This window comes from Helicoverpa armigera, chromosome 29 (assembly GCF_030705265.1).
Source record: "Helicoverpa armigera isolate CAAS_96S chromosome 29, ASM3070526v1, whole genome shotgun sequence".
NCBI lineage: Eukaryota > Metazoa > Arthropoda > Insecta > Lepidoptera > Noctuidae > Helicoverpa > Helicoverpa armigera.
Window position 1 is genome coordinate 462,186 of NC_087148.1, and position 23,540 is coordinate 485,725.

At 35.6% G+C, this 23,540-nt stretch overlaps 1 protein-coding gene across 7 annotated transcripts in view; it reads left to right on the forward strand.

Annotated features, from left to right (window-relative positions):
- LOC110378491 (fasciclin-3) overlaps positions 1–23,540 on the forward strand; it is a 187,256-nt gene that overhangs the window by 159,613 nt on the left and 4,103 nt on the right. For 2 of the 7 annotated variants that reach the window (XM_064042720.1, XM_064042721.1), the window contains exons 3-13: positions 8,869–8,965; positions 9,400–9,481; positions 10,476–10,599; positions 11,253–11,375; positions 11,933–12,124; positions 12,590–12,774; positions 13,466–13,607; positions 14,084–14,125; positions 15,416–15,529; positions 21,073–21,109; positions 21,764–21,814. In XM_064042720.1, the coding sequence (XP_063898790.1) occupies positions 8,869–8,965; positions 9,400–9,481; positions 10,476–10,599; positions 11,253–11,375; positions 11,933–12,124; positions 12,590–12,774; positions 13,466–13,607; positions 14,084–14,125; positions 15,416–15,529; positions 21,073–21,109; positions 21,764–21,814 (1,189 nt within the window). Of the gene's footprint in view, positions 1–8,868; positions 8,966–9,399; positions 9,482–10,475; positions 10,600–11,252; positions 11,376–11,932; positions 12,125–12,589; positions 12,775–13,465; positions 13,608–14,083; positions 14,126–15,415; positions 15,530–17,673; positions 19,199–21,072; positions 21,110–21,763; positions 21,815–23,540 lie in introns of those variants that run through there. The other 5 variants (XM_064042723.1, XM_064042724.1, XM_064042722.1 and 2 more) reach the window with 4 other exon arrangements.

The following is a 23,540-nucleotide window of genomic DNA, read 5'->3' on the forward strand; positions in this document are numbered from 1 at the left end:
CGTATTTTTTCTTTTTTTAATTAAACATAAAATGACAAAGATAATACACTTCAAAAATTAGGAGTGGGGGCCTTTTACGTCACAGTGTCCTGAAAATTGTAGCAACTTGTGACGTCACACTCAACTTTAACACGCTATATCTTAACAAGTTCTGATCCAATTTAAAAAAGAAAAAATACGTATCGCTTAATTTTGGACAATCTACAAGACGGACTAATTATTATTTTTTAGGAAACTAGCCTATTGATGCTTGTATGTATGGAGGCAAAAAGTAGCATATATGTTAGTCTGCTATATTACTGCCAAGTTTCATCAAATTCCATCCATTAGTTTTTGCGTGAAAGTGGAACAAACATCCATCAAACTTTAATATCAATAATTTAACAAGGATTTTACTTCTTTTCATTATTTTAGGCCTCTACATAATATAGTATTATCGATAAACTAACAAATACACCCTTTTTCACCAATTTTGATCCTTAAATCCCGTAATCGGATTGTGGGCCTCAAATCACAGAGAATAAATGATTTCTATATAGGTACCCCAAGAAAGCTCTCTTTGAACCTTTTTTATTATCTTACTAATATAAAGGTAAACTTGACGACCTGGATGGCGTAATGTCAAAATGAATGCCGAACCTGAGGTCCCGGGTTCGATTCCCTGTTCGGTCGACATTTGTGTGATGAGCATGCTTGTTGGCCGTGGTCTGGGTGTTATATAATGATGACTAGCTGTTCCCTAAAGTAGTTTCATTACTTGCCCGTGGCTCAACAAAATATGTGTTGGGTTGCCTTTTCACAACTAACTATGTTGGGGTCGGCTTCCAGTCTAATCGCATGCAGCTGAGTACCAGTGTGCCACAAGGAGCGACTGCCTATCTGGCCTTCTCAACCCAGTTACCATGGCAACCAAATACTTGTTAAGACTGGTTGTAAGACTTAGTGGCTTCTGACTACCCGTAACGACTGCCAAGGATGTTCAATGACAGCCAGGACCTACAGTTTATCGTGCTTTCTGAAACACGGAAGAACTCGTCATGACAAGATGGCCCATCCACGGATAGACCTCGCCAAGCGTTGCTTAACTTACCCATGATGTCCTAACCTTTCATAATATATAGGTACTATTACAGCCTTTTTATCGTCCCACTGCTGGGCTGCGGCCTCCTCTCACACGGAGAAGGATTGAGCATTTATCACTACGCTTGCTCAATGCGGGTTGGCGATTTCAGACTTTATAGTCCAGATTTCCTCAAGATGTTTTCCTTCACCTTTTTATCAGCCATTGGTGTCCAAGATAATCTTAGAAAGTACATACAAACTTAGAAAAGTTGCATTGGTACTTGCCTGACCTGGAATTGAAACCACACCCTCATACTCGAGAGGTTGGTTCTTTACCCTCTTGGCCACCACGACTCATAATATATGGTGAAAGGCAACATTTTTCTTCAGGAAAATAGGAAAAATTTCTTGAAGATTATTTACTAGTACTGAAAGTAGTTTCATTACTTGCCCGCGGCTCAACAAAATATTTGTTGGCAACTTGCGAACAGTGGTGCCCAAAGTTTTGTGCTTGTGAATTAAATTTCGAGTAGTTTCGAAATGTTGGGTGAAAGTTTTTGAACCTTTTTTTTGTGGGGGATTTTATTTTTAAGGTGTAGGATGTTTTTTCCATAGTAAATAATGTAGTAAGCTTAAGTAATGAGTGCTGGTAGTTTTAGGGTGACTGAAGTATAATAGAATTACTTTTTATCAACACATAATAGAGGATTTTTTTAGTTTGTTTTAGGGTACAAACTAAAACTGCTGAACCGGCTGGGAAACAATTGAACCGATTTGAAAAATTTTTTCACTGTTGAAAAGCTACACTATCCCCGAGTAACATTAGCTATATTTTATCCCGGTACGAGCAGTAGTTCCCACTGGACGCGGGTGAAACCACAGGAAAACAGCTAATAATACTAGTAAGAATAGCCATCAATAGCCGAATTTAATACCACATTACACAAAGTACAGAATAAATCCAATTTAAAATATAAATAATCATTAAGCCCCCACTTTACCTCGAAGGGGGTAAGGGGTCTAAATTACTCCTCATTAAGTATAACGAGTATCATAAGGCAACTGTAATTGGGAGTTACGGAATCAGACGCCTTGGTTATTAAGCTAGGAATTTATGATCATATCTTCATTGAATTGTCCACGGGCTTGTATTTTACATGAAATCCCTAATTAAATTACTAGTAGCTACCTTTATCATCATCTGACGAGCCTTTTCTCAACTATGTTGGAGTCGGCTTCCAGTCTAACTGGATGCAGCTGAATACCAGTGTGTCACAAGGAACGACTGCCTGTATGACTTCCTCAACCCATTTACCCGGGCGACCCAATACCGTTGCTTAACCCTATGATCAATCAGACTTATCATGGTGTTTTTGTCATTAAATAATAAAAGTAAATATAGTTTTTTTCAACTGAAATGTCCACTATTTAAATGCACAATGAACGAAAAACTAAACAATTTAGTTCATCATCCTCTGAGCCTTTTCCCAATCATGTTGGGGTCGGCTTCCAGTCTAACCGGATTCAGCTGAGTACCAGTGTTTTACAAGAAGCGACTGCCTATCTGACCTCCTCAACCCAGTAACCCGGGCAACCCGATACCCCTTGGTTAGACTGGTGTCAGACTTACTGGCTTCTGACTACCCGTAACGACTGCCAAGGATGTTCACTGACAGCCGGGACCTACAGTTTAACGTGCCATCCGAAACACAGTCAATGGTGTCTAAGATATACTTAGAAAGTACATACAAACTTAGAAAAGTTGCATTGGTACTTGCCTGACCTGGGATCGAACCCGCGCCCTCATACTTGAGGTTGGTCTTTTACCCACTAGGCCACCGCGACTTTTTTGAACTAAACAATTTAGTTATAAATGCATTTTCGTACTAGTCGTTAAAAGTTTGAGTGCAACTGTCCTGCACTACAATATGGCCGTCGCGTCGCCGCGGGCTGGCGTGTGTATGTATGTGTTGCACACACACACATCGACGGTTTTTAATATATGAAATAGAGACAGTTGATGACGTCAAAAATATTTCTAATTTTATTATTGTGTTTGAAAATAACTATGAATATTTTTTGTTGTTCATCTATCTGCCTTTCTGTCGTGTCTGGTTTGTTAGGAAAACACCGTAATTGTTTTTTGTGTCGCAAGTAATATTTAGTAGTTTTTTTTCCGTGGTTTTACCTGCTTCCCTTCCGTAGAAATAACTTCTGCATCCGGATAAAATATAGCCTGTAACACCCAGGGATAACGAAGCGTATACATATTATAAACTATGTTTATCGAAATCCTTCTAGTAGTTTTTGCGTGAAAGAACAAACCAACATACAAACAGCACTTAAAATGTTAGTAGGATTTCTGAAACAGCCATAGGTACAGGATTGCTACCATTTATAGAAATTTCTCTGAACATACATTACTATGGATTCATCAGAATATGGTTTCCAATATTCACAAGAAACTTAATATAGCGAACTAAACTATTGCAATAGTTCAGTTGTGCTAGCTTATAGTAGAGTTTCAACCCCTGTATGACACGACTCTAGTACTAAGTTTGACGCAATTTCTACGTGAGGTTTCTAAACTAAGTCTATTCGGATATGTATATTGATAGATGCGTGTATTTTTATTATTTAAGAGGTGTTAAATTTGGCATGCTTTTTGACTTTGTTGCACGCTGGATACAGGTCGCCTCCAACAGGTATCTGTGGAGATCTAAGGGGGAGGTCTATGTTCAACAGTGGACGTCCTATGCCTGAGATGATGATGATGATGACTCAATTTTCGAAGACGCCTGGACCAACACGCTGTTGGTTCGTGCAACGGGATAAAAAGTAGCCTTCTTTGATAAATGAGCTATCCAGCATTAAAATAGTTTTTGTCATCGGATTAATACTTACTTTTTAAGATTACCGCGTTTACTAACTACTCAGCGCGTTTACTAACTACGTTTACTAAAAACTCAGTACAGATATATGGATCAACGAATCCAAATGGACAGTTCCTATCAAATAAACTCAATATACATCAACAGTTAGTTCTCAACTGATGTACAAGTTTGAGCGCCGCTGTCTCTCGTACAATTTCCTATACGCCGCGAGCTACGCGGACGCGTTCGGATTTAGTTCGAATGCTTTCTTGTTTGTACATTTTATATATTGAATGTGCTTTTCAAAGCTGCAATAAAATATGATATTGCTTGAAGATCGTTCTAATTGTACGTGGATTGTTTAGGCAACAGCGTTGTCACACTAGCAGATTTTTGCACCGGTAGTTGTCAATTGTTGGCTGAGACGTCGCACGGAAAACCGAGTGGAAAATCCGTTAGTGTGAAAGAGTTTTTTATAACCGGACCGATACTTCCCGAGATTTGCATATTCCGGCAAACAAACATACACACTCTTCAGCTTTATACTTAACTAGCTTCTGCCAGCGGTTTCACCCGCACCCCGTTGGAACTTCTGCACTAACCGTGCTAGAAAGGGTAGCCTAGCCTTTCTCGACAAAAGGACTATCTAACACTGAAACTATTTTTCAATCGCAGTACCTAAGTTAAAGCAAACAAACACACAAGAAAACTCTTTACCTTTATAATACTAGTATAGATTTAACGAGAAAACTCTTCAAACGGACAGCCAACTGATGTAAAAGTTGAGTTCCACTGTCTCGTCTACAATTTCCTATACGCCGCGAGCTACACGAATGGTACCGAATCATGGAGTACAAAATGACTAGCAGAGATGTTATAACGGAAAATCTCCTAAGTAGCGCGACAACATGCGGGGCGAGGGAGACGAGGAACGTTACTAGCTCTGCCCTCATACGCCTTTGAAATATCATCATCTCCAGAGCCTTTTTCCCAACTATGTTGGGGTCGGCTTCCAGTCTAACCGGATGCGGCTGAGTACCAGTGTGCCACAAGAAGCGACTGCTATAATTTGATAATATCCCATCATAAAAAAGATAACCCGGAAACAAAGAACCGAATCGCTTCGTTAGTTAACTCGTAACTGATCGTTTTAGTCATGCCCACCATACGTGTTTGACCTACAAGAAGGCGTCTGACCTATCTGCATAATGACATCTCTGATCATCTTTCAATACTCCATGGTATGGATTTAGTTCGACTTTCTTGTTTGTTTGTTCGTTTTATATATTGAATGTGCTTTTTAATGCTCGCTCGAATTTATGTTTGAATGGTACGATAAAATGTGATATTTTTGCTTGAAGAGTCTTTGCATTGTAGGTTATTTTATGTTAGTCACATAATACGTGCTTGCGTAAAACAATTACAGCCTTACTACAAAAACTTAAACATCTGTCGAACACTTGTCTATAAAAAGTGTTTCTGCAAAACGGACCTTGTTTCAACGTCTAATCTGATTTGTTTTAGACAAATGTTCAACAGATTTAAAAGTTTTTGTGGTACGACGGATGTAGTTTAGATTGACTTTCGCATATCCTCCTTATATTGTAAACTCTAGTAAGAATTTATGAAGATATCCTGGATGTTTGATACCTACTCTTTCACTCAAAAAGTAATGAAAGGATTTTAAATGTAACTTGGCAGTAATCGCTACTAATACGCTACTCTGTCTGCCTCCTAGTATATACCAATGAGTAAAAACACATAGTCGGTACCCACATTGAATTGTCACCTAATTCAGTAGAGAGCACCTGCAGGCGAGAGTCACACAATATCCTGTCGCCCGCGGGGGTACACAGCACAGTTCCGTGAAATGTTTCATTACTTCTCTCTACGTTTGTCGGGTAAAGTGTAGTTCAGGTAGACATGTTGAATTTTTCTACTAATCTGGACTTACATATGTTATAAAAAGGAAAAATAAGTTTGTTTGCTTGGTTGTACCTACCCTGAAGGCTCAGAAAGTTCTGAAACTATTTGATAAATTCTTGCACTGTTTTCTAACAATAAAATATAGCTTAAATCCTGTCGCCCGCTGGGGTCTGTTCTCTGAAACGTTTCATTACTTCTCTCTACGTGTGTCGGGTAAACTCTGGATATTTGGTTGCAGGGAGGTAGGCGTTTTGAAAAAGATTTAAGTTGATTTTTACTGATCTTTATAGGTAGGTATATGTCACTGGAAAATAACAAGACTCGTAAGTTGATAAATTTTCTAGGTCGAAAAATAATAAACGGCAGTGGAAATGTACTGGTGACATAATATATGTATAAAAGAAAGTCGTGTTAGTTACACTCCTTATAACTCCAGAACCGCTTAAGCTGAAAATGGCTGAACCGCTTAAGCTGAAAATTAGAGGGGCGGAACACCCGGGAGAAAGACTTAGGATAGGATATTTTAGGATACAAAAAAAGTACAAGCAATTTTCCTGTTTATTAGTATATTTTAGTATAGAAATATAGATTAATTGTTAGGTACCAAACATTAATGGTATTTTCAAAAGCTAACCAATTTGAAATAGATTTCCCAAAAATATTCCTACACATTGTAATTAGTTCTTTTCATTTAAAAAACACCAACAAAAAAGTATAACAAAACGGAAAAACGCTTTTTCATTAAATATTTAATTTCTCTACAAAAAAAGACTGTTTAATTAAAAACTGGAATTCACTGAATACGTTTGTGTTGAAACAAAATCATTTGCAGACACACCAAATAAATATAGCCGACATTTTATTTTTAAAAACATTTCAAAATACGATCCTTTAATATTACTACTAGCCGTTTTCCCGCGGTGTCATTCGCGTCCCGCGGGAACTACTGACACATACCGGGATAAAACATTTCCCATGTTTAGCGCAGATAGTGCAACTTTTTAACAAGGAAAGAATTATTCAAATCGGTTAAGTAATTCCGGAGCCTATTCGATTCAAACAAATAAACAATCAACTGTCGTACCACCAAAACTTTAAACTTCTGTTGAACACTTGTCTAAAAAAACCAGATTATGACGTTGAAATAAGGTTCGTTTTGCAGCCACACTTTTTTAAGACAAGTGTTCAACAGGTGTTTAAGTTTTTGATGTAAGACAAATCTTCAATCCAGTTTTATTTATAAATCACTCTAAGGTAAAAAAACTGCATGAAAATCCATTCAGCAGGTTTTGAGTTTACAGCTAACAGAAAACACATGATATTTGTTTCAAATAAATGCATTGATGTTCAAAGAACTCCAATGAAAACTATTCCACTATACTCAGTTTCAAAACTCAGGTCTCAAAACTTTGAATATACCTATGTACAGTCAGCTATAAAAGTCATTTTGTGTTATTACAATTACAAAATACTGAAAGAGTAACCGTGTTCTGATACCGGCTAAATACCAGATCTTTGTAATGTGCGTACTACAAATTCATCTTCATACTGATTTATGAGCTCAAACAAACTATCGGCCGACTAAAAGTTTGCAGTGTGCCCAAAGTATCTAAGAATTACAAACACACAAATACAAACAAATCCATTATTCGTTTACATAGACATTTGCACGTTTACAAAAAAATACAATAATGGTTAAGATTTGTCCTAGTGAAGAAAGAAAACCAAAAAGTTGTTAGACTTTTGTTGTCAACAGTACTAACTCGAAGTGAGATTGGATAAACTTGGGCTCTCCCAACTTGGCTGGTCAGAGTACGGGCATAGTATTCCAATGAAGGTAGGCAGATGTAGTACATAATAATGTTATTATATGCATTTATGTGTACTGCTGGTAATTTAGTGGTGTACTTCAAAGTCAAAGATGATATCCTCCTAGCCGATTATTGGCCACGGTGGCTGATCTGATATAAGGAGATCAGCCAACTGCGCAATACATGTAATGGTACATGAGCATTTGCGCAGACACAATCGGTGAGAGATCAGGCGCAGGACCGACATTAACGTGCTCTCCCATGCACGGGAGTATCAATCACCAACATCCAGGCTCCGGGCTGCTTTGTGTTTTCTATCACCCACATAAGCTATATCGGCTCGACTCGGGAAATGAACCCGAGACCTCGTGCATAGCAGCCGCGTCATGCAACAGCTAGACCATCGGGCAGTTTCAGATAATATCAAAGTTATAAGCCGTATTATTATAGACAAAAACTTCTCCACCAAGATATTTTGTTCATCTTAAAACTTGGCGAAAATACCCATTCCACCATGAGCAGTATTGCTTCTAAAACTACATGGCACGCCATTTGCATCGGGCCAGTTTATTCCGGTTCAATCCGCTTCTATCCGGGTATATCCGCTTCTATCCGCTTACGGCCGGTTCGAACTATGCAGAGGACGTTTTTATTTTATGTAGGAATATTATTTTTACTTACCTAGAGCAGTCTGTTTGGTGCATAGGATTAATCTCTAAAAATATTGAAGCTTTTGAAATATCGCCTAGCTGGTTTTCAACTAGATGCGTTTTACCTAGTATTATATACCTATTGCTAACGAAATGCAAAAAAATATTCGGTATTCTGTCCATTCAAATAATGATTGAAATTTTTAATCAAAAAGCAAATGCCTATTCATACTACATAATACATTCTATGTTTTACCAGCAATTCCAACCGCGACCCAAGAGGAGACCTGCATCCCGATAAAATAGTGATCGATATTTGTAATTAGAAAGTACCTATTCATTAACTACTAGAAGAGACTTTTTACCGAGAGTTCCGCCCACGTCCTGAGACTACTACTTACCTACCTACTTCCCGCATCCGGATAAAAAGTCACCTATGTTTAAAAAAATGTGTTATTGTGTGTCCCAGGTGATGTTGGGAACAGGGCAGGAAGAAGAAGAAGTTGATTTTGCTGTGCTAATAATATATTTTCTCATTATTTCCAGGTCAAAATGTGGAGATCACCCCTCGGGAGGCAGTCAGGAGGATCGGAGACGAGCTCAGCGTGCTGTGCAAGGTGGCGTACCCCATCGACTCTTGCAGGTCAGTTGAGAATGAAACCCTTCTAGAATGTTAAAGAGTGTTATCTGACAACCTTATTCATTTTGATGTGGTCGTCTTTCATAACTGAAGTAAGTCTAACACCAGTCTAAGCATGGGGTATTGGGTTACCCGGGTAACTGGGTAGAGGAGGTCAGATAAGCAGTCGCTTCTTGTACCATATAGAACGACTGCCTGTTTGGTAAAGCCAGAAAGTCTGACAACCAGTCGTACCAACTACTATCGAGTAGCCCGAGTTACTGGGTCCTGGAGGTCAGACAGTCGCTCCATGTGCCACAATGATATTCAGCTACATCCAGCCAGACTGGAAGCCAACCCCAACATAGTTGGGAAAAGGCTAGGAAGATACATACGTTTTTCCAGTTTGGTATATATTGTCTTCAAGTAAATAATGAATGTTATTTGTTCTGTTTCAGAATGACAGTTGGCGCGACTTCTTACAGACTTATACCTGATAATCTTCAGGGAGATGTCGTGTATGCAGGACAGGGGCTCAAGGTAAACCTCTATGTAAATTATAACTGGCTGTTCATCGGAGTTTTATCTGAAACCTGAGGGAACTTCTGCCCTGCCCGTACCGGGATAAAATAAAGCCTATGTCACCCGGGAATAGTGTAGCTTTCCAACTGTGAAAGAATTTTTTAAATCGGAACAGTAATTTCGCAACTTTTTAGGTACAAAGTAACAAAATAAGTTTCTCCTCTTCGTAATATCAGTATAGACTAGCTTTTCACTGTGGTTTCACCCGTGAGCCATAGGGAACTTCTTCTCGCACCTCGGATAAAATAAAGCTTATGCAAATGTATATTTGCCAGGTGTACATTCAGCTACTTAAATTGTTATTTTATAGAGTAGACAGACAAAATTTATTTACATATTAATTTACCTTTTTTATGTATGTCAAGTATACATATTTGCGCAATTAATTAATCGACACCCAATTTGATTACATTCGTTTTTCGTATGCGGGTAATTTGCATTTTACTTTCAGTATTTTGTTTCTTGTCTGTACCTATTCCATTTACATAAATTAAAGAAAGTGTTAGTTAAACTACATATTTATAACTCAAGAACGGCTGACCCGATTTGGCTGAACTAAGCTAGAACCGAGAGAAGGACGTAAGAGTTTTTATTCTCATCCGATTACAACTGTAAATCATTAATTCAAACTTGGCTGGTAAACAGCACTTTTTGAACGTCAAAACTTACAAAGAAAATTAGTCCCTTGAAAGCTCTGAGGAATTATAGGTATTTTAATGACTGTCTGTAATCTTTTTCCGCTTCTGTCTGTTTGCGAGAAACCCAAAAACTGCTGAACATGTCCTAACCACGACTCTTTTTACACATTTTGCACACATTTTACAAAAATAAATAACGTAGGTACAAAGGCGGACTTAATGCCTTAGGCGTTCTCTACCAGTCAACTTTCAGGTAGAGGAGAATCATGGTAGAAGCTCAAGCACTCACTAAAAACCCCTCTCTTCTTCTCCAGGCTGGTGAATGTGGTGCCCTGATCAAGAATATCAAGGAGGAGTGGAACGGCAACATCACGTGCGTCCTCCCGCCCCCCTCAGGGAGCATCGAGCTTGTGGGGACCATGAGACTGCTGGTAGCAAGTATGTATCACCCATAATTACTAATGTTATGTAACCGAGTCATACCGTCAGTTGCACAAAGCTCCATTAAAGTTAAAGCTTCTTTAAGTCTATTGCTGACTCTTTCTTTGTCAACAAGATAAAAAGTGTCAGCAATAGATTGAATGAGAATATATATGAAATGAAGCTCCATGCTTCTTGCCTGCTCTTCTCCATGAGACTAACTTTTTGGAATCGTGCAACGAAACACTTTACAATAAGAGCCTGCAAAAGCTTACTTAAAATAAAAAGTTTATGGTAGATCTATAAGAAGAATTTATAAATCTTCAAGGACCAAGGTTAAAAATAGTTGATCCTATGAAGAAATTCTGTCGTACTTTGGAAGCCATGTTAAAATGGTGGGTCCCAGCTGTCATATCAACATCTTTGGCAGTCGTTACGGGCAGTAGAAGCCAGAAAGTCTGACAACCACCTCACTATCAGGTGGGTTATAAGAAACTTTCACAAAACAAACCGGAGTCTGGAAGTTGGCTATTGATACACCCAGCTCGATGGTAAAAATGTTCTCAGATGAACATCAAGAATTGAAAACTATTACTGCAGAATACTTTAGGGAGCTCCCACACAACAAACCTGACTTTGGCCATATTGTTAATGCTCTGTTTTCCCCACAGGAGCGCCGGGAGTACCAATCCTGAACTCCCCACAGCAGCCGACCTTCAGAGATGGAGATAAATTCATGGCGCAGTGCGTGGTGCCCAATGGAAGACCAGCTGCCAAGATCACGTGGTTCTTAGGTAAGTGAGAGTATAGGATATGGCTTATTGGTTTAAATTCATGGTTGTAGTTAGTTATATTGTCGTTTAAATATTGAGTTATCAAATGGTAAAGATCTTTTTATTTGCAACTGGTTGTTATAATGTGTCCAAATATCTATCTCTTCAATTTATATAGTTATTTTAATTTCAATATACATTTGTGGTATTTATTTTTATAATCTATTTCTACAATGTACACACTATACATATATACAAACTTAAACTACGTATCTTTATACAAAACTAAAAATAAAATACTATATACTATATTATAAATACTCTTCAATTTTAAATTAAATACCCAGTAAGCAAGATTTTGATGATTAGGAGATATGTGTACCAAACTGTATCTTGTGCACTGTGTTAGATACCTAACAGCTGTTAAGTTTGTTTTTACGTGGAAGAGGCATCGGTACATTTCTTTCAGATAATTTAAGGATTATTGAAGGAATTTCAGCTGTTTTATCTACCTACTTTATATTTAGAGTACATACTTCATACCTAACATGCATAAAAAACGTGTTTCCCATTTCCAGGATCCGAAGAACTCCTCCAAGGCGTATACCAGCCAGTCGTAACGTCAGAACCAGGGTCTGACCTTCAGACGATCAGTCAGAACGTGAGCAAAACCCTGACTGATGAGGATGACGCGAAGAAACTGGTCTGCAGAGCTGAACATGAAGCTCTGGAGAAACCAATGGAAGTTACACGGCAGTTGCATGTGCAATGTAAGTAGCCTTTTCGAACTTTTTGAGGGGACGATTTCCTTCACCAGGATAGAATATAGTCTGTGTTACTTACTCATGGAGAGTGCTATACTTACAAATAGTGAAAGAATTTTTCAAATTGGTTCAGTAGTTCCGGAGCCTTAAGGAGCCTTAAAGGTACATAAAATTCAAAAAAATGTTCCCCTTATAGAAGTAAAATACTAGATTCCGCCCGCGGTTTTACTTGATTAGTGAGATACTGCACTTGGATAAAATAAAAATAAGCCTTAATGCTATCTTGATATAATATTAGCTATTAAATTACTACCAAATTTCATCAAAATCTATCCAGCAGTTTTAGCGAGGAAGAACAAAATCTATATTTCACATATACAAAATATTGCGTTTATATTACTAGTGCCTTATATAATGTAGTAGGATTTAATTCCAAGTTTCATTAAAATATCACTATCCTTTCTTCCACAGACCCCCCAAAACGCCAAGAATCAGGTCTGATCACCATCTTCGGCTTGAAGCTGGGAGCTGAAGGTAGACTCAACGTGACCGTCCGAGCGAACCCCAAGCCTAACGCTGAGTGGTCTATCGGAGACCAGGTGTTAATGGCTCCCAGGCAGGTCGGGGAGATCACCGCGTTGGAACCACTGTTGCTGGTAAGATATTAGAAGGTTAAGCTCATGCTGAAGACAGGCTGCAGGATTGTTCGCGCGAGTTACCGCGGCGCTGGTACATAGAGGGCTTAAGAAGGAACATAGTGGGTTTCAGTCAGTAAGAGTCCGACACTCCCTCACGCTGCACCCACATTGGGAGGGGTCATTTGATGATAACCCACCAAAAAGTTCATGTTGAGGATGGTTAAAGGATGGGTGGGCTGTATTTAAGGTGTAGGCTAGAGAACCCCAAGCCTAACGCCGAGTGGTCTATCGGAGACCAGGTGTTGATGGCTCCCAGGCAGGTCGGAGAGATCACTGCGTTGGAACCACTGCTGCTGGTAAGATTTGAGGGTTAAGCTGGTAATGAGAAGTTTTGAGGATAGTAAAACTGTAGGTCCCGGCTGTCAGTGAAAATCTTTGGCAGTCGTTACGGGTAGTCAGAAGCCAGTAAGTCTGACACCAGTCTAACCAACGAGTATAGGATTGCCCATGTTACTGGGTTCATGACATCAGATAGGCAGTCACTCCATGTGGCACACTGGTACTCAGCTGCATCTGATAAGACTGGAAGCCGACCCCAACATAGTTGGAAAAAGTCTAGACGAAGATGACCAGCTTATAATCATTTTAATATCTCGGCATCTCTTATTTAAGTCTCTTGCATGATTTTAATATCCTTTTTCACCCCCAGGGTAGCGGCTACTACAACATCACTTTAATCCTGGCTCGCATCACCAAGGAGGATGTGGATAGGACATACTACTTGCGCGTGGACAACGGGCTGGGACGGGAGGAGTTCCCTGTGAGGATCAGCACTATGGATGAACCAGCTGGTGAGTGGATAGTTGGGGATAGGTGGTGGGACGTTGAGGGATGTCTATGTGACGGGATCATAGAGGAGAATTTTTACAAATGAAACACCTGTGTAATGTACCATGTTTTCAAATCGATTAATGACTATTGATGATCAATAGTTAAGAAATGGGATAGTTGATTTAGTCGGAAGAAGATGATACTTGGGATAGTTACAATATTCGGGGATTTTAACGATACTTTAAGTCGTTTTTGCGGACAGTTTACAGTATCAGGAGAATTTTGGAATAGTTAGTTAGTTTGTGCTAGAGAAACTATTGGGTTATTGAGCAGAAATGGGCATGTTTTATGAGATAAGAATATTAATAAATGCGATTGAAGAAAAGTTATAGATTATACAAATGTAATTTTGAACAGTTACAATAATTTTTGAGAGCGGGGTAACTTAAGTTTTAAATACTAAACAAATATTGACAAAGTCTTGTATTCCCAACAGCACGGAAAGCGAAGTCATCATATTTGGTTTTAGACATTTATGGTAAGATTACATTCAGGAACGAATTGAATGAACGCTTTGGGAATGAACTATATTTTTGTATTTTTAAGATTTTTTCGAAATTAGACTTAGGAGATTGGTAAAGTATGTGTTTTAAGTATCAAAATAATTTTGGATTTGATTTTGATATTGCGTTTTTTTTCTAAATTCTGTCTTACTTCTTCTATCTTCTAGAAGCATGAGTCTATACATAATTCTTTCCTGATTTTATTGAAAAATATATTAATAGTGATCTATTTTTGATGTGTAAATTATACGGCATGAATAGATTTTTTGGCATGAAAAAATATTTTTGTAAAAATTGATTTGGATATTTTTTGGTCCTAAATTATTGGATTGCACGAAAATGCATTATTTGAAAATTTTGGATACTCCGTAGTTGATTGATTGTAATATAAAAATAATAATTTTGTATACATTTACTTACCATATAAATATCAATGGTTGGAATCGGATTATTATAATCTACTTTAGTGTTTCTTAGAAAAATGCTACTACTTCTTATTTATTTTATTTTCTCTTAAACTTTCTAAAATATAATACCTATTCTTTTTCTATCCATATAAATGGGGCTGTACCTTAGTCATGTTTTTAAATTCATATCGCAAACCATTTCTTTCATATGTGCTGTATTTACAAAAATAATTAAGGGGATAATATTAAAACTAAGTATCAAAAAATTCATCCGCATCGCTGTCAGCGGGGATCGTGGCTGGCTGCATTGCCACGCTGGATGGCAATGCATATCCTTTCATTGTATTCAATTGTTAATCATGGGATACATTTTCTAGAGTTTAGTTTCATTTTTCAAAACTAGTGTCACTAAAATGATTGTTGATTTTGATTGTCTTTATAACCGACTTCAACAAAGGACGTTCTCAGTCTGACCTGTATGTATGTAGGCATGTTTGTGCGTGATTCTGACACGTTTAGCTGTACCTATTTTAATGTGGTATTCAGCATAGTATTTGTCAGACTTGGGAGAAGGTTTTAAGTATAATCATCGGCACCAATTTTGAGTTCTGACCTTTACCTGCGCAGAAGTAATTTATTGGGTCCCTTTTGTGGTATGAAGTGATGCGCGGTGGCGGGCTAAAGCGGTGATTGGCCCGCAGTGCATCGCGTCATAGCCGTCACTCGGGATTCGTTCTTTGCTAACAAATCACTTCTGCGCAGGTGAAGGCCAGCGCTCAAGATTCGTGCCGATGATTCCACATAAGTTGTTGAAGTCGAATTTTTCTTTTATACTGATTATATTTTTATTTCTTATAGGCGTAGAGCTCGACACTGGTGCAATCGTCGGCATAGTGGTTGCAGTACTAATTCTTCTAGTTGCCGTATTTTTGGTCGTTTTCGCCTTCGCCACGGACAGATGGTGTTTCGCCGGTAAGTCACTTATTTCTTACATATTTTAGTATATTTTATTACTATTGAATTGTTAATATTTTGGAGCATTTTTTCAACGTCAGTTTTTTTGGGAATGTGTCAAAATTTTCTGATATCTGTTTTGCATGTAATGGCATGTTGCATTTATAATTGAAACATGCATTTTTGTTAATTGTCATCTTACGCTCATCCCCAATATTCGATATGTCTTAAGATTTGCTTGCCAGAGGTAGGAATTTGACAGTCGTTACGGGTAGTCAGAAGCCAGTAAGTCTGATACCAGAGTAACCAAGGGGTATTGAGTTGCCCGGGTAACTGGATTGAGGAGGTCAGATAGGCAGTTGCTCCTTGTAAAGCACTGGTACTCAGCTGAATCCGGTTAGACTGGAAGCCGACCCCAACATAGTTGGGAAAAGGCTCCGAGGATGATTGTATGGGGCTGTCATAACTCTATCTCTAGCAATCAAATGAACAGACTGATCGAATATTGGGAATGGCGGTGACGTGACTTGTCAAATCTAAAGTTAGCTGTTTGGCTGCGCAGTAGTTTTTTTTTTGTTACAAAATGGTCTACTGCGCAGCTAAATTTCGCTGCGATGATGATAAATGATTATAATCATCAAGTTACGTATAGATATAGATGTTTTTTCTCATTGTGAGATGCAATATCTATGCTGTACTTTATTGTAACTCATTAGAATATATTTTTAAATTAATTTGCTCCATTAATGTTGACGATTCCCTAGTATGTTTGTGACGTCATATCTGTTTGTATGTCTAGTCCAGGAGCCTTGAAACAACATATTTCCCTCATTTCTAATAATTTTCTCAAAACTTAGAAATAAATATCAATAAAAGTTATCTTTTTTATTTCATATTTATTATTATACTTATTTGTTCTTTTTATTGATATTTCCATTGCATTGTGATTATTACCATGCTTTTTACAATCGCTTTTTTGCAAAAACATTAGGCATGCGTAATTCCTTTTTCCCTATACAAATAAATATATATTAATCTGCAATATCTCTGACAGGCTCACGGGCTGTTGGTCGATAGGTAAAGTTGAAAAAAAATAGAAAAAAAGTAGTAAAAAATAGAAAAAATCACAATTCACACTAACTGTTTGAGGCTCGCACTGGTTGAAAAAACATCGTTTATCGCCCAAGTTTCTTTTTTTTTAAAAAAATATTTCTGTTTTTTAGTAAAAATGTTTGGCTGTACGTAGATTTTTTCTGAAAATTTAATGAAAAAGTGCAATTTTTGGCAGTGAACCGCTTTATTTTGTAGTGAATATAAGTGTTAAATTAAGTTATGAAGCATAATGTATCAATATTTTGAGCGATCAAGAACGATAAAAATATTAGCAAAAAAATTAATAAAATGCATGATTTTTCTGAAATAACTGTTTGCCGCATGTGAATGACAATTTATTTTTAAACTAAAAAAGCATGAATTAAAAGATTTTTTATGCATGATTTTATATAAATTCTTAAACATGTTTTTTTTATGATTTTTCACTATGGTAGCGAGGTAATTTAAAAATGGTGGTGGAATAATTTTTAGTAAAGGTATCCTCACATATTTTCTGTAGTTAGTTATTTTGGGCCTTTGGCTTATTTCTGATATCTATTATAATTTTAAATCGGGTACTTATTGGAGTGTTTCATTGAAATTAATATCTTATATGGTTTCTAGGGTGCATTTTTGTTCTGGGTTTAATTTTCAAATTCATTTTTTCTGAAAAAAAAAAGTTATTTTTAATCTTGAAATCACTGAGGTTTTACCTAATAAAGTAATTTATTTATCATAACTCTATACAACATCACACAATACTACAAGAAAAACGTGTGAAGAATGAATGAAAATAAATAGATTCCATCTCTGTAAAAGAAGAGGTCTGTACCCAGCAGTAGGACACTAAAAAGACCGATCATGATTATAGCTGGCACCTAATTCACAAAATACAAAATTAAGCCAAAACTGGCATTTCGACACGCCTACAAAAAAAAAACTAAGATCACCATAATAAGCATAAGGCCCAATAACACAACTCACTCACCACACTTTGAAAACGCACACGGCACAGCTTCTAACAAGCAAAAACCGAGCCAAGTTCTTGATCGCTTAATCTATTGACACAGGCCGATCCCACCGCACCGACATCCCTGACGGGGCCGATTCTGAGGCTCCTCTTCCACCCCATGATGACATCAAGGGCTCAGAAAACCCATCACACGACCATGGAGATTACATCAGCAATGGTGATACCAAACATCCCGAAAAAAAACCGGACACCGCTGTTTAAAGCGTAAGTGTAGCTGTCACAAATGTCAATGTCACTGAACGGTGGAACTTGGCGGGTTTTTTTGACAAATGTTTTTTTTTTTGTAGTGTATCTTGCCAAACGTAATATTGTATTTTTTTGTCGTCGTCATATTTCATAGATGTTTTAAGAATGTACAGTTATCTGAATGTAACTATTAAATCTAAATAAAATTCTACTTAAACTTAGTGTAAGTTGTCATTGTTGAAAATCTATGAAATATTTAATTCAAAATACTGAGTATTTTTTTCAGATTTTTGTTAGATATGTAGATTTTTTTTAGTTAGAAAAGGCCCAAGTTCCGCCGATGATAAAAACATCTAGAAAAATCGATCTTTTGAAGTGACAATTAATAATTTTGGACTCAACGTTTAATAATTGTGTCGTTTAGTGCCAGACGTGTTTAAAATTGTTACTTATTAATAAATAATATTGTATTTAAATTAATATGTACCTACGCAATTTTTGAAAGTAAAATTCTCAAATATTAAAAAGAGTTTTTAAAAAGAGATTATTAGGAACGATCGGAGCGCATTCAGAAATAATTTTATTGCCTTTTTTATACGTTTATAACTTATAAAAATTTTGACTTTGTAACCGTATAACATTCCGAATAATAATAATTACGACTGACGAAATACTGACTGGAAGAATCGTCTTTTTAAGACTTAAAATTAATAAAAGATTAATTAGTGGCTTTTGAATGCGCTCCAAGCAAAGAAAATAGAATAATTGATTTGTAATTTGACGAAAGATTTTACATAGTTACATGTATACCTGTCTCTCTAATCTAGCAGGATTTTGACGTTGCCATCGAGAAAAAAAGAAAAAAATCTTAAAAAACGTTTTTTCCAACAATGCTGCATGATTTTATACTAATTGTCACCGATAAGATCAGGAGAAATTTTGGTTTTTCTGATACGAGTAATAAATTGTTTCTTTTTCTCTCGATTGCAAACACAGCGGTAATAAATAAAAAAAGTTTTTATGTAGTTACATGTACTCATAAGAATCTCAAAAAAGCAAGTTTTTCGAAATGTACTTGTGTAACAACGAAATCCCAACGCGTAACTTTAAGGCATTTTTAAATAAAAATAGTAAAAAAAATACAAAATTTTTGAGCACGACTGTTTTTTTGTAAAATTCCAAAATTGAAAATTTTTGAGACTTATTGTAACTTAATAGCTTTTTGTGTAGTAAAATAATAATTTTGAAAAATAATGTTTATTTGAAGTAGGTTTTATTTACCTTTCGAATGATTTCATATAGTTTTAAGTTAGGTGGAGTTACCAATTTTCGTCAAGTACTTACAACATATTATAAATCAAAAGACCGTAAGTCTATAAAGAAGAAGACCATTTGTGAAAACTAGAGTTGACTCAAAAGTATACTTAATTTTTAATTTAATGATTTATTGTACATGGCCGACAATTGGTGTCTCCACTCTATATTTAAGTTTAAAATGTGTTCGTACCACCATATTAATATTTTGTATATATTATGTAGTAAAACAAATATTTTCATTAAAATAAGTTTTTAATCCACTTTCAATTAGCTTTATTTTTACAATTGGTACATTTTAAAATCTTTGAATCTAATAAAAACACTTTTTTGACATTAAAAAAAAACTTTACGTTTTAACCTTTTATAGTAAAATCAAAATCATTTGAAACTTTGACAAAAATACTGTACAATTGGTACAGTAATAATTTTTAATATTTTTTCTAAGTTTAGTTGCATAAGTCACCATGATTGTGATTTTTAAGTATTTGTAATTAAATATATAATTAAGAATTTATTTTTGTACCAATTTAGTTTTTATCGTACTTTTAATTAGCGCCCCATTACAGAAATAAGGTCAATTAGTAATAAAATGATTAAAAAAAACTTAAAACACTGCCATTTTTGCACTTTTGCCAAAACATTGCGTCTTTTAAATCAATAAGCTCAAATTATTTCTAAGCTTATACCTTCTTTAATATCTGCCGAACTGTTTACTAAAAAAAAAAAACATTTGACATGACAAAAAATATTTTTTTATAATTTTTTACTATTCTTTTTATCTTTTTTCAACTTTTTTCTTAATTTTTAAGGAAAATTAAAGATAGAAAAGTATGTTTTTGTCATGTCTTGTGTAATGTTTTTTATGAAAATTAATAGTTTAGTGTAATCACTATCAATGTCTACGAGTAAACGTTATGACGAAATATTATTGAATATAAAGTATTTATTAAATAAGAATTCGATGTTTTATTTTATTCATTGAAATTACCAAAAAAAGGTAAAAACTTGGTTTGAAAAACGATGGTTTTGAAAATTCTTTAGATTTGAACATTGACCAACATAGTCCACGAGCTTAGCTGTCAATTGACTTAAACTATCTTCACAAAAGAAAAATAAAAATCAATCAACTAGTTTCTTGTAAGAAGATTAATTTTAATTTGAAAAATCTTTAATTTTAACAAAAATAAGTCTGAGTAACATAGTCATAATTTGGACAAAATACAGCTACTTAAGTAGTTATTTTCAAATTCACTAACTAGGGTTTACAATAACCTTAACATCCGTTTTTTTACGATTGAAGATTGAATTTTGACATTAGCTTCATATAATTTATGTCTCAAAATCTAATCTAAAAACAGCAGATGGATCGGTTATAGCAATACACAGTAATCCCGACGCTTCCAATTTATTTTAACATCACTGTAACAGAATTCCGAATCGAAATAAACTTAAGGGTCTATTTTAATTATGTTAAAAAGGTAGGGTCAAAGGAATTACGTTACGTTATACGCATGCCAATTTGTGAACGAGCGAAGCGTTTCAATTCGACAATTTCATTAATCAGATTGTCATATATTATCGAATTTGTTGTGAGAAATGTTTTTAAATGAGAAAAGGCTAAATTTAACTTACGAAAAAACATATTGGAGGAATATTTGGTACACTGTCATTTGAACATCTTTGGCAGTCGTTACGGGTAGTCAGAAGCCAGAAAGTCTAGACAACTAGTCTTACCAAGGGGTTGCCCGGGTAACTTTATTAAGGGGGTCAGATAGGCAGTTGCTCCAAGTGGCACACCGGTATTCAGCTGCATCCGGTTAGACTGGAAGCCGACCCCAACATAGTTGGGAAAAGCCTCGGGAGATGATGAGATGCTTAATAAAGTAAAATTAGTATATAGTAATTTAAAGTAATTGTTGTTTATTTCTATTAGGAAGGAGACGAGACAACACGAAAAGCTCGGGAGAATCGTAAGTGTTGCCAATTAATTATTAATTTATGTATTTATGGGTAACTTTGTAAATGTTCTGTAATATATTCTACTGTAACTTTAATCTTGTATAGATTTTTTATTACACTGAATTGACTGGATAAACACTACTTAAACCAAGAAAAATATCCAAGGCATATAAAAAAACTGTAATTATTCATTGCAAACATATTTTTATTATTATGAAAAAAAAAGTTGCTTATGTTATTATTTAAATAAGTAATGAAAAACAAGGTCAATTCAATGTTTGTTGATTTTTTTTTTACTTAAATGGGTCTGTTATTACAGTTAATGCATTCGTAATTTTTGTGACACGTTTTTCAACGTTACATTTTAAAATAAATCTAACGTTTTTTGTTTACCATGTTTTAATTATGATATTTATTAACCAACAATTAATTATGGTACGTTTAATTTATCTTGGCAAGTGGAATCAACAATTTTATAAATTTACTTTTTTGACGAATGTATTAACATTGTTTTTTTTTTTAATACTTTTACTTGAATATTTTTAATTTCCAATTCTCAAATGTCTATAACCATAACAATATTTTTAGGTTCCTCCTAAAAATAATATGTACAGGGTATTTTTTTCCAAATTGTTGCCATATACAATAATATTTTTTCCCGCAAGGACGCCGGCCGGGGATGTGCTTTTAGAATCTGGCAACACGCTTCCTAGAACGTACGTCTAACAGTTGTAACTAGCTTGGCTTCAATACACCACTATACTATGGTATTTTACTTTATTTAAATTAAGTTTAGACAATGATAAATATTGCGATTTAACTGCCTGACATTCTTAGACCCAAGTTCACGGACGACAGAAACCTCAGTTGTCTTAATCTTAAAACAACTGTCTACTAAGAATTTTCACGTTCATTTTGCAAAGGAAGCGGTTGTTTTAAGAAAAAATTTATAACTCATAAGTTGTCGGTGAATTTTTGTCCAAATTGGTTAGAGAAATAAACTTGTTGTAAGTAGAAGAATGAGGGACCGACTAAAGAAGAAGAAGAAGAAGTAGAAGAATAAAATTGGTAGGTACAATTATCACCCTTTACATGTACTTACTGAAGTTGGAAAGCGTGGGGTGTCATTGTCTAAACTTAGCAATAAAGAAACATAGAGCAAAAATAAAAGTCTAATTGATATACTTAAGCGTAGTTTTTATTTGTAACAACAGAATAGAACAAACAAAAAAAATCTTATAAAACATTTCGAATTTTCATGAGCAATTTTTGTGTAAAAACATTCTAGATCTGACATAGTTTTAAATCAACTTACTTTATGTTTCTTGTCATATCTATGCTCAGCTTTTCACTGAATATACATATTTCAAGCTTTATGTGTGTTTTTACTAAGATATCAATTATTTTTACTAATATAACATTTTGCTGGTGTTGGGTGTATAAAGGAACATATTTATCATTTACTCACTTTTAACCAATAACAATAGATTATAAGTCATATGTATAGTGCTAGGTTGCTGGCAACCAACCAAAGTAGAATGTTCATTCAGTAACGTTTTGTCATCATTTTATTGTAACTTTATTAGGTATATCTACATATTAGATCCCATCCGTACTCATAGGTTGCCGGTCACCATTAACTGCTCATTCAATTAAGCGTAGATAGATTAAATCAGTGGTTCTTAACCTTTTTGACATGAGGGACCACTTTGACTAAAGTTTGTCTTGCCGGGGACCACCTCATCGGTTTACCTAAATTAGTACTCATTTCTTTATTATTTATCAAAAAAACTGAATTTTTGGGTCAGTTCTACTCAAAGCTAAACGCATGTCGGCAGTTGTATAGGTAAGCAAATGCAAATAAAGAAAAACTTGCCTATGTAGTTTCCAAATGTGCGAGCGCAGCGAGCGCGAAATTTTTATCGGACTTCAACCAAATATTACGTAAAATTTAGCCCAAACGTACTTAACTTTTTGCTTGTTGACAAATGCAAAAATAAGGGCACACAGTTTCTGAATTTTAATTATTTTTTAAGACTCAAAACCAAAATTACGTAAAATGTAGTCCAAACATACATTTTCGTGAATGGGGGGATTAGGTACGACACACCCGATGTACGTCCATGCGAAAACTCCCGCTCGCAATTATAAGTCGATAAAAATTAAGTTAGATAACGTATAGCACCGTCGCGAAGCTAAGCTTCGCGGACCACTTGGAATGCCTCCAGGGACCACCAGTGGTCCGCGGACCACCGGTTAAGAACCACTGGATTAAATAAAACACAAATGATATCATCTGTATTAGTAGTTATTAGCAAATCCAGAAATGTAAATATTAAAATCAGAACATTATTATATTTCATTCACTCATAGCAAAAGGTTACCGGCAACCATTATCAACCATCTCCACTTAAGTAGACTATTCAGCAACCATCACTGCCG